General features: G+C 41.1%; 1 protein-coding gene across 4 annotated transcripts in view; it reads right to left on the reverse strand.

The window, feature by feature from the left end:
* RAB41 (RAB41, member RAS oncogene family) overlaps positions 1-12,338 on the reverse strand; it is a 94,309-nt gene extending 81,971 nt beyond the window's left edge. For 2 of the 4 annotated variants that reach the window (XR_003942938.1, XM_030210634.1), the window contains exon 1: positions 12,065-12,338. Coding sequence is in view for 3 of the 4 variants with exons in the window: in XM_030210634.1 (XP_030066494.1) it covers positions 12,065-12,140 (76 nt within the window). In the remaining variant the exon portion in view is untranslated. The remainder of the gene's footprint in view (positions 1-12,064) is intronic. The other 2 variants (XM_030210632.1, XM_030210633.1) reach the window with 2 other exon arrangements.

Genomic DNA, 12,338 nt, shown 5'->3' on the forward strand with positions numbered 1-12,338 from the left:
CCCCTATTCCAAAAGATACCAAGAAAAATACAAATGAACTTACCAACTACCGTCCAGTAGCATCCATCCCACTAGCCGTTGAACTGATGGAAAGTAACCAAACAACTTACTAATTACATAAACAAATTCTCAATACTACATGAATTGCCCCCTCCACAGTACCGAAACAGTACTAACTACCCTCCTGGCCAAATTCAAGCAGGAAATAGCAATAGGCAAAAGCATACTTCTCCTCCAATTCGACATGTCTAGTGCATTCGACATGGTAAACCATAATATACTACTAAGACTCCTAAACTACTTCGGGATTAGCGGAAACATGCTCAGTTGGATGAAGGGTTTCCTATCCACCAGAACATACCAAGTGAAATCTAACTCAAACATATCACCACCGTGGAAAGCAGATTGCGGAGTACCTCAACGATCAACACTATCACCAATCCTCTTCAACTTAATGATGACCCCACTAGCAAAGTCCCTATCCACCCAAGGTTTCAACCCATTCATCTATGCAGACGATGTTACAATATACATTCCTTTCAAACATGGCCTGACAGGAATCACCAACGAAATCAATCTCAGCATGAATACCAAGACCTCATGGGCAAATGCTTTCCAACTAAAACTCAACACAGAAAAAACACACTGTCTCATCCTCTCATCCCAACACAACACACACAAACACACTAATTTAAATACCCCAGATCACACCCACCCTATCTCAGATAGCCTGAAAATCCTCGGGGTCACAATCGACGGTAACCTTACACTCAAGAGCCAATTGAACTCTACAACCAAGAAAATGTTCCACTCAATGTGGAAACTCAAACGCATGAAACCATTCTTCCCGAGGGAAACATTCTGCAACCTGATACAATCAATGGTACTAAGCCATACTGACTACTGCAATGGAATCTATGCGGGATGCAAAAAGCAGCTCATAAAAAAACTTCAGACCGCTCAAAACACAGCAGCCACTCATATTTGGAAAAACGCGATTCGAAAGCACCAAACCCCTCTGAGAAAAATTGCACTGGCTCCCAATCAAAGAACGTATTGCTTTCAAAATCTGTACCCTGGTCCATAAAATTATTTATGGCGAAGCCCCAGGACACATGACTGGCCTCATAGACCTACCAACCAGAAACACAGTCGTATCAACACGTACATACTTAAATCTCCACTACCCAAGCTGTAAAGGACTCAAATACAAATCAACTTATGCATCTAGCTTCTCCGACATTTGAACACAACTGTGGAATGCATTACCAAAATGAAAACAACGTATGACCACTTGAACTTCCAGAAATCACTAAAGACCAACCTGTTCAATAAGGCATACCCTTCCGGACCCAACTTAAGTGTCTGAACCCTGCAACACAATGCAACTAAAGCTTGTAATGAACACTATATAACTCTCCTTCTCTATGATTCCCAATGTATCTAACATATGAACCTTATTTGACTATAACTTCACTTTGTATTTGTTTCTCTACTGGAGTTGGCAAAGGCCTTCACGGTACAATGTAAGCCACATTGAGCCTGCAAATAGGTGGGAAAATGTGGGATACAAATGTAACAAATAAATAAGAGTAAAGCAACCAATTTCCCACAGGACAATTCAGGTCAAAGAAGATGAGGATCTAAATTGACTTTCCTGAAGATTCTATTCTTTTGGATTGTAAGCAAGAGACCATATGCAGTTCACAATGTAGAGGGACTCTTCAGTGGCAACAGCCAGGTTTCAATTTACTAAACTATATATTGGAAAGTGTGGTGCTAATGAATCTAAGTTTATTCTACCTGATTTATATTTTGAGAAGGCTTTTGTTGTATTCAAAGATACAGTTTATGACTAAGGATTTGAAGGACAATATAGAGAAATGTTTTTCCTTTGCATACATTTTAATTTTCCTCTAAAACTACAGTAATTGTCTTGTCCTTTTGCTGTATCAAGAATTTTTATCTTGGGATAAAATTAAAATAAAGTATACAGTTTATGTTCTAATACCAATACACACATTCTGTAATAACCTTTAAGTTACATGATGAAAACTTTGTAAGTATGCATATATGTAAATATTCAGCTATTTATGAACTGGGATTACCCTATTCCAGTACCAAGACACTTCATACTGTACTGTGATCACTGGATCCTTACGGCCTCTTATCAAGTCACGCTAGTGGTTTCCAGAGCGGTAATGCCGCCCGTTCACTTTGAATGCGCTCAGTTTGCATTGCTGACCGGTTTGATAAGAGGCCCTTAATTTTCTCCTACCCTGAAATCTTCTATATTGTAATACAACCCATATGTGACATTTTAAGACCTGTTCTGTTTCCTACCTTCTCTGTTTATTTATGGTTCATTTGTATCCCACATTTTCCCACTCATGCAGGCACAATGTGGCTTACAGTAAATTAAGAAAATTTACAATAAAGGAAATATTGCAAAGAGGACAGAGAATAGCCAGAAGGAGCAGCAGCTAACAATGGGAAACCAAGCAGGGTGGGGTTCAAGAAGGGTGCATCGATCAGAAGAGAAACTAGGGGAGTAAGCTTTGACAAAGAAGTGAGACTTCAGCAACTTTTTGAAGAGGATGTGGTCCACTTGCGTTTTGAGGTGCTGCGGGAGAGCATTCCAGTATTTAGGGCACCATTAGCGGAAAGAAGAAGTGAAAATCTTCTTACACTTGACACCCTTACAGTTTGGGAAGTGTAGATGGAGATATGACCATGCTGCAGGTGTGGCATTCCTGGGTGGAAGGTCAATCAAGGGGAGCATATATACCGGAGCAAGCCCATAGATGATTTTCTGGGTTAAGGAGCAGAGCTTAAAAATAATATGCTCCTTTACAGGTAGCCAATGGAGTCTGAAGCGCAGAAGCTCGGCATGTGCAAAATGATGTTCTCCCAGAATCAGTCTCGCGGCAGTGTTCAGGACTGTTTGGAACTTTTTCAGTAAAGTGGCCTTGCAGCCCGCATAAATTCCGCTACAATAATCTAGGTGGGAGAGGACTAGCCAATGCACAAGTGTACGGAACAGATCTTTGGTAAGGAAATATCAAATGCGCCGGAGCCTCCACATAGCATTAAACATTCTTTTGGAGACCAAATGCACATGATTATCCGACTGGAGGTGCATGTCTAGGTGAACTCCTAAAAGTCGCAGACTGTTGGCAACTGGAAGAACGTAGCCCTTTACTGGAAGTGTTGTGTCAGTTATTTGGGTATGGGTGGACGAGAGTACGAGACATTGAGTTTTATCCTTGTTTAGTTTAAAGCGAAACATCTGAGCCCAGTGCTCAATAGTGGAGAAGCAAGATTCGATGAGATTAGCGATTTCTGATACGGTGGTATGAAAGAGGATGTAGGTGGTAATATCGTCAGCATAGATGAAAGGATTTAGGTCTAATTTTGCTAGAGCTGAGGCTAAAGGCATCAACATAATATTGAATAAGGCTGGTGAAAGGGGAGAGCCCTGTGGTACCCCGCAAGAGGCATTCCACGGAGCAGAAGTAGCAGAATTCACTGTGACCTGGTAAGTTCCAGTGGTCAAGAAGCCCTCAAACCAGTGTAAAACAGACCCGCCTATGCCGAATGAGTCTAACAGATGTAATAACAGGTCATGGTCCACCATATCAAAGGCGCTTGACATGTCAAATTGGAGCAATAGTACCTTCCATCCGATGGATAGCTCTCATTTAAAGTTTGATAAGAGGGTGACTAGAACAGTCTCTGTACTATATTGAGCACGGAAACCTGACTGCAAGTGGTGAAGGATATCATAGTCAGCCAGGAATTCACTGAGCTGGGCGTTAACCATACTCTCCATTAACTTGGTAACCAATGGTATCGAAGCCACTGGGCGGTAATTAGAGATAACATCTGGTTTTATCTTAAGGTTCTTCGGAATAGGGGTGAGAAGAATGTTACCATGGTCTGGCGGGAAAGAACCAGAGCTTAACATGAAGTTTAGGTAGCAAGTCAGATCTTCAACAAAACACCTTGGGGCGACTTTTAGAAGATGGGTAGGACAGACATCCAATCTACAATACTTGTTGGAGAACTTTAGTAAGGCAGTGGATATGTTATCAAGCAATAGACGATTGAAGTTGGTCCAAATGCGATCGGCCGGACAGAAATCCATAGGTATAGCCAACGATTCCAAGAAATCATCCACGTCAGAAAAACAACTAACAGTAGAAGACCGCAAGGTTAAGAGTTTCTCTTTAAAGTAAGTGGCAACACTGGAGACTTCAAGCTTTCGGGTGTCAAGGAAGGAGTTTAGTAGCTGATACAGTCTGCTGGCCGGGACATAAAAAGGGTGTAACTTAGATGAAAAGTAAGAACGCTTTGCTTGCCGGATGGCATACTTATATTTACGGTGACAGTGTTTCCAAGCCCCAGGGCAAGATCAGTTTTCCATTTACGCCAAGCTCTTTCAAGTCTTCTTGTCTCTGTTTTTAAGGCTCTAAGATCAGCGGAGAACCAGGGTGCTGAGCTGCGGATATAGGAAGTTTTAAGATGTAGAGGCGCAATAGAATCTAGCACAGCCTTGCATTTATTTTCCCAGGCAGAGAGGTAGTTAGGCAAGTTTGGTTGCAACTCCCTGCCATTGCTATAGAAATACTTCCAGAATAGACAGGGGTCAGTGACGCCTCAAGTGTAGTACTGATCAATCTTGTGAATCTGGGGGAGACCTGAGGTTTGCCAACGCAAGGTGAACTGTATTTTGCATAAGACATGTAATAAGTTCTTATACAAATTATTAGGATTTCAGAATTGTACTTGGTTGTGTAGTCACTCCTTTAGTTAGTCCGTTAGGGTAATCATATTATATTATCTATTCTGGTGATAATCTATTTTTATAGCAAGTTATTTTTGTATTTTGCTTGGCATTTTGCTTCAGTACTGTTTATATACATATTTTTTCTTTACATAATAAACAATAATATATTCCATCTGTGCCATGGTTTCTTTTACAACAGCTAGCTTGTCATTCGGGCTATAGAGGTACACCTCCCTAGACAATGCAGACAATGTTATGGTTTGTGTTCCATTTAAACAAACAAAAAAAAAAGTATCCTTATTAAACTTTTTTCAATTCCAATAGATCAATGCACGATAAAGCCAATTACCCTAATGCAATGGTTCCCAAACCTGGTCCTGGAGGCACCCCAGCCAGTCAGGTTTTCAGGATATCCATAATGAATATTAATGAGAGAGATCTGCATACCAAAGAGGCAGTACAGACTCAGAAGTAACCCAGGGAAATACTTCTTCATGGAAAGGGTTGTGAATTTGTGGAACGGCCTTCCGGTAGAAGTGATGGAGACGAGAACAGTCTCTAAATTCAAGAGAACTTGGGACAAGTACATAAGGAGAGTAAATGGCATGGATGGGCAGACTGAATAGACCATATGGTCTTTATCTGCCTATATGTTTCTCTGTTTCTGTGAAAATATTTAACAAATATGTAACTTCAGTAAAGTTACTCCAGAATTAGTTCTACCTTTGGTAAGTGCCTTCTACCTGCCTCATGATGCGGAGAGAAGAAAAGGACCCTTCTCAGGGTGGTGGTCAGCTTATCCGTGGACAGTTTGGAACTTACTGATGTCCTGGAAGCTTCCAATTCCACTCAGGTGGACTCTGCCACTTTGCTGGTTACATGTGCCTTCAATCACAATCAGGACTGGCTTCTAGAATTATTTTTGTTTTAAGAACTTCCAGTTTATAGGTCACTATGTTTGACTTTTCTCTGATGTTGCTGAAGTACACAGAAGTGAAGGAAGCAATTTCTGATGCTGAAATCAGATGTTAGGTTGTTTTTTTGTGTGTGGGGTTTTTTTTTTTTAAAGATTTCCTTGTAAACAGTGCTGTAGGGGTATTTACCTGAGATCTCACCTTTGCTGGTCTTGGCCTATACAAGCCTGAACCATTCTTATAACAATATGGATTCTAGAGCCTGTGGCCTGAATACATCTGTAACTATCAGAAACCAGCTTGGTTACAGAAAGGAATTACTGCTGAGCCTTGCAAGATTACTTCATCCAAGGACATATTCTTTGTTGCAAACTAGCCCCGTTATCTCCTGGGAACATTGGAGGAGACAGAGACACGGCTCCAGGAGTATGCGATCAGAGAGGGAGTTTGCATGCCATCTATAACAAAGGCTCTCTTCATGACCATGAAACTGGCTGGACATTGTGTCATCGTATGTGATTGGTCCACAGGTTTCATCTGACCCTTGGATACCAAAAGGGTGGACTGAAGAGAGTTGAGGAACACGAGAAGAAGAGAGAAACACCGGAGGATTTGCAGGTGGATAGAACGCTCGGAAGTGCCAGAGACTGATTTTCCTAACATAAGTGAACTGCGTGCCTTGTAACCAACTGACGAGGCCTGCTCAGCTACAACATCAGGCCTTATCTAAGACTGTACCATTTGCATCCAGAATTCAACTCTCGGACCTTATTCGTGGACTGGGAGGCTCGCTGAGGTTTTCATTTCGAGACTCTGAGGAACTCCTCTTCTCTACCATTGGGAATCTGTGACAGACAGCAAGGTAAGATAACAGGATATATTTACCTACAGTCACGGGGATAATTAGTCCTCAGTTTGTCTGAGACAGATAGGTTTACGTCAGGACTTCTGGTTTGTGTATTCAGCAGATCACTGTATTTTGCATAAGACGTGTAATAAGTTCTTATACAAATTATTAGGATTTCAGAATTGTACTTGGTTGTGTAGTCACTCCTTTAGTTAGTCCGTTAGGGTAATCATATTATATTATCTATTCTGGTGATAATCTATTTTTATAGCAAGTTATTTTTGTATTTTGCTTGGCATTTTGCTTCAGTACTGTTTATATACATATTTTTTCTTTACATAATTAACAATAATATATTCCATCTGTGCCATGGTTTCTTTTACAACAGCTAGCTTGTCATTCGGGCTATAGAGGTACACCTCCCTAGACACGAGTCCATAGTATTGCTATCTGGTAATGTTCTCTGATATATAAGTACCTCTAGCATGCCTACAGTGCCCAATCTAATGCCCACAGGTTTGATTAAACAATTGTTAACCTGTCTTAAAGACAAATTAGCTGAACCTGTAGAGATATGGTGCAAGTTTAAAAACCTAGAGCCTAGATTTGAGGCCTAAGGGTTTGCTTGCTGGATGACTTAGGTCAAGGAAAATGGCCGGTTGCTTAAAAGAAGTTTCTAATACAGAACAGTTGGCACCACCTGCTGTCGTGGCTCCCATGGTAGAAGCTAGTTCTCCATTACCATCACAGAAGATGCAAAACAATGCTAAATGATATCACTGTTTCTGCCATATTGCTTTCAGAATTTTCTTGTTGATTGTGTACAGATTCTCCTCCCTCCATTTGAGGATTAGTGAAGATCTTAGAGGGTTTTTGTGTTACTGCTTCTCTCATTTCTTTTAACCTTTTCTATAAGATTTATGACTTGTGATATTATATTGTAAAATTTAAAAACATACAAAAATAATAATGATCAAAGGAAGGTCCAAAGTACTGAGCATTTACTGAGGCAGTTTGATTATTTTAAGTGTATTTAAAGATGTAATTTTATATATGTGGCCATATCCACAGTTTTGTCTAATTGTTTTGTGATGTCTGGTGTTTCCTATACTCCACATATAAATTCCCCCATCTTACATTCTGCTTTTTTTAAATACAATGGGCGCAGTGCATGCAAATTATATGTATATTCATTGTGAATATCCTGCTGTGTCCCCAGGCTAGGATAACACTTCCCAATCCCAGTTTCCTAACACCAACATTGCTGGTTACAACTATTTTCAAAGATGCCTTTGTCATAAAGGTCTGAGGGTCTGTAATTCTGTTAAGACATCTTTAAGCACATACATGACTCTTCGAAGTGAAGAGCCACATCCCTCATATCCTTCTCGTCCAATTTTTTTTCCATTAACTACATAAGTGGCTATGACCCCTCTGCATTAGCTGTCTCCTGTATAGTCTCAACAGAAAGGAGGCTTAGTACATAAGAACAGTCATACTGGGTCAGACCGATGGTCCATGAAGACCAGTTTCCTGCTTCCAGAATCTCAAATAGTAGCAAGATTCCATGCTACCGATCCCAGGTCAACCAGTGGCTTTGGAACAATGGATCACTAGAGGCCTGTAATGGATAGACTTAACAGTAATCTGTGGAAATACTTCTTTATAGAATATGATGGATGTATGGAACAGCCTTTCAGAGGCAGAGTGGAGGCGAGGATTGTACAGTCCAATGCCGATTATCCGGATGTCCATTAACCAGAGTGGGAACATGTCCACACAGATCACCTCCATCTCATTTCCCTCGCCTGTGGCCCATTGTTCCCCCCCTTTTAAATCAACCAGGTAGAACAGTAACTTCCCAGCAAATCACCCTCATGGTCCGCAGAGTCTGTTGCAGGAAATGACGTAAACGGAAGCGGAGATGCGGTAGAGAAAAACCCTGCCCTTTCCTTTACTGCCTGACTGACACGCAGCAGAGAAAAGCCTTGCCAGCAATGACTTCCTTGTTCAATTTAATGACCTTATGAAGAACTATGACCCCTATTGTGTTTATAATGCAGACAAAACAGGTCTGACTTTGAAATTGCTCCCCAGTAAATCATTGGTTAGTCGCAAGGCGCAATCTGCTCCTGGATTCAAGTCATCTAAAGAACGTGTCACACTGTTGGTTGGGGGAAATGCAACCGGTAATCATAAGTTAGAGCTATTGCTGATTGGTAAATCTAAAACTCCCTAATGCATTCAAAAACATACATAACCTTCCACTATTGTACAGAAGCCAAAAAAATGCCTGGATGAGCTGCAAGGTTTTCCTTGACTGGAACGACACTTGAGGTGAAAAGATTTCAGCTTTGTACAGGAAAAGATGGAAACATCATTTTACTGTTGGACAATTTACCTTCACATTCTACAGCAGAAAATCTACAGCGAGAGGAAGGTAAATTCAAAGTGCTTTTTTACCACCACATGTAACATCTGCAATGCAGCCATGGCATGATCCAATTCATAAGAGAACTGAACATAAAAGATTGTTCCTACATAGTTGCTGATGCTTGGAATCAGGTTAAAAACCAAACCCTGAAAAATGCGTGGAATATAATTCTAAACAAATCAGAAAGACATGGAGAAGATGATGATGATGTCCTTAAAAACATTGCCAAAGATCTTCTTACAGGTTCCTGGTTGCTCTGATTGTGATGTTAAGAATGTCAGTGAATGAATATATGCAGCAATGCAATGATCCAGGGAATCAGATCATAACAGATGGAATCGGTACAGGACAAGGAACATGAAGAATCAGAAACCAATGATCACCAGGTTAATGCTGATGTGGGACCGACACCACGCAGAAAATACAGCAATGGCTTAACTGGAAAAGCAGGAAGAAAGCAGTGGGACCCAGCTCCTCTGTCTGAAAAGACTATATGATCTTGCAGGAGAGAAATGAAAACCGGCCTTGAAGAAATTAAGAATTATTTCCTTTTTAAAACAGAAATACAGTAGTGTATGTACAACTGTACTTTACTTTTAAATACTGTATTACAATACATTTCCCTTTTTAAATAGAAATACAGTAATGTATGAACTACAAATACAGTACTTTGTAATCTTTTCACACTTATTGTTGAAAATAAAACTAATGTTCAACATACAATGCACTGATTGTATGCTCATTTTAAGAAGTAGGTATGTCTAATCATCCAGAATTATGATTATCAGGACCACCCCCTGCAGAGGATAGTCTAGATAATTGAAGTCATACTATATTTGAATTCAAGGAAGCAAGGGACAAGCACATACTATCTCGGAGGGAGAGGAAGGGATTATGGAGTTCAGTTTAGTAGCTGATACAGATGGGCAAACAGGACAGGCCACAGGTCTTTATCTACTATCAATCTTTTTTAAACTGGATTCTTGATATACTACCTTTCTGTGGTATAACAAAAGCGGTTTACATATTACATACATTGGAGTGGAGGAGTGGCCTAGTGGTTAGAGCACCGGTCTTGCAATCCAGAGGTGCCCGGTTCAAATCCCACTGATGTTCCTTGTGATCTTGGGCACGTCACTTAACCCTCCATTGCCTCAGATATAAACTTAAGATTATGAGCCCTCCTGAGACAGAGAAATATCCAGAGTACCTAAATGTAACTCACCTTGAGCTACTACTGAAAAAGGTGTGAGCAAAATCTAAATAAATAAAATAAATACAGGTAATTTCTCTGGCCCTAGAGAGCTCACAATCTCCATTTTTTTTATGTGTTTTCTATTTCTATGCTAACTTGTAGAGTACAAGCCAAAGCAGGTAAAGTCAACACCTTCCCCTTTCCTTAGATTAAATGGTTTAAACAGGAAGTGAAATGATAGATAAGGGCAATATTGCAGTTTTCTGGAATAAAGATAACCCATTTGATTAGTACAGATTCTGATTTGAATTTAGTTTATGGTGTGGCACATTCAAGTAGAGTAGGTTATTTCCTTGATTCCTAAGGCAAGTTAATTAACCATCAGTTGCCACAGGTACAAACTTACATGGTAAACAAAAAACATTCTCCATGAGGACAGACCTTCTGAGATTGACAGGCTGCCAAATCCATGCCTAGCAAACTTCATAAACATTTTAAAACTTCATGTTTCTTTCCCATTCCTTTAGATAGAGAACAGAGAAAAAAATGCAGAAAATTTAAGGCAGATGAGGACCATATGGCCTATCTGCCCATCCATGCCAAGCGATCCTATGTACTTGTCCCAAGCTTTCATCTCCATCACCTCCACCATGCGGCCGTTCCACCAATTCACCACCTTTTTACCTTCTTTTGCCCCCTCATTCCAGACTTCCTTTCAACCGAATGAGACTTGCTTCTTATGACTTTTAAATACCTACTTATGTATATATTTTTTTTGTTACATTTGTACCCCACACTTTCCCACTCATGGCAGGCTCAATGTGGCTTACATGGGGCAATGGAGGATTAAGTGACTTGCCCAGAGTCACAAGGAGCTACCTGTGCTTGAAGTGGGAATTGAACTCAGTTCTCCAGTTCACCAGGACCAGAGACCACCACCATAACCACTAGGCCACTCCTCCACTATATCATTTATAATTCGCCTATTAACCACATGACAAACGCACATCTCTCTCCCATCTTTCTTCTAAAGTATACGTATTGAGATCTCTAAGTCTGTCCCCATACGCTTTATGATGATGAGCACTGCCTTTCAGTAGCCACCCTCTGGATCAACTTCTCCATCCTGTTTCTTTTTCTCCAGAATTGTACACAGTATTCTAAATGAGGTTCCTCCAGAGTCTTACACAAGGGCATCATCACCTCCTTTTTCCTACTGGCCATTCCTCTCTGTAAGCGCCCAAGAGTCCGCCTTTACTACCTGCTGATCACTGCAAGCTGAGATACCTGCAAGTTAACGGGACTCATTTTCAAAGCACACAGACTTACATAGTTACACAGTAACTTTGTAAGTCTACTGTTTTGAAAAGGAGCCTCTAAGTGACCTCTGTTGTCACATTTATCTTCCAAGTCTATACCCCTCACTATAGCTCCCTCTATTAGATTAGATGATATGTTGTACTATATTTGCTATCTCTATTACTGAGGCAGAGCATAAGAAAAAGCTCTGAATCACGCCTAGACTACCAGAGCAGACGTTTCACTATTATATATATATATATATATATATATATATATATATATATATTTTCGTTGGCATTAAACAGTGCACCAATTGCAAAACATGGCCTTTTTTTTCCTGCTATAACTACATTTCTCTTGTAAATTAAAAATAAACTGGAACCCCTACTCCTTCTCAGCTGGAGCACAATGATAACAAGATGTCTAGCCATTTTCTCAATATCCATTCATTTAAAGGACACCATATTTTCACCCTTTAGGACTAGTGTAACTGGGCAATGACGATCCAAGTCAAAGGAGCCGCCCCCGCCCCACCCCACCCGTGAAGGCTGTCAGCCCGGGGCCCCTCCCCCGCCCAACTCACCGCTCTGCTCGCCCAGGAACACCAGCTTGAACTTCCGCAGCGGGTTTCCGAACTCTCCGCCGCCGGTCGACGACATAGTGGCACCGAGCGCGCAGCCGACGAGAAGAGAAGCGGGACGAAAGAGAGAGAGAGAGCGCGCGCCACCCCTGTCTAACGGCAGCGAGCGAGCCGAAGCAGCACCCACGGTCTTCCTCCTCCTCCTCCTCCTGCTCCGTCAGCTGGCTGAAGAAGACGTCACTTCCGGGATATCGCGACCTCGGTGACCGCGCTACGG

Source organism: Microcaecilia unicolor, chromosome 7, assembly GCF_901765095.1.
Source record: "Microcaecilia unicolor chromosome 7, aMicUni1.1, whole genome shotgun sequence".
NCBI classification, from domain to species: domain Eukaryota; kingdom Metazoa; phylum Chordata; class Amphibia; order Gymnophiona; family Siphonopidae; genus Microcaecilia; species Microcaecilia unicolor.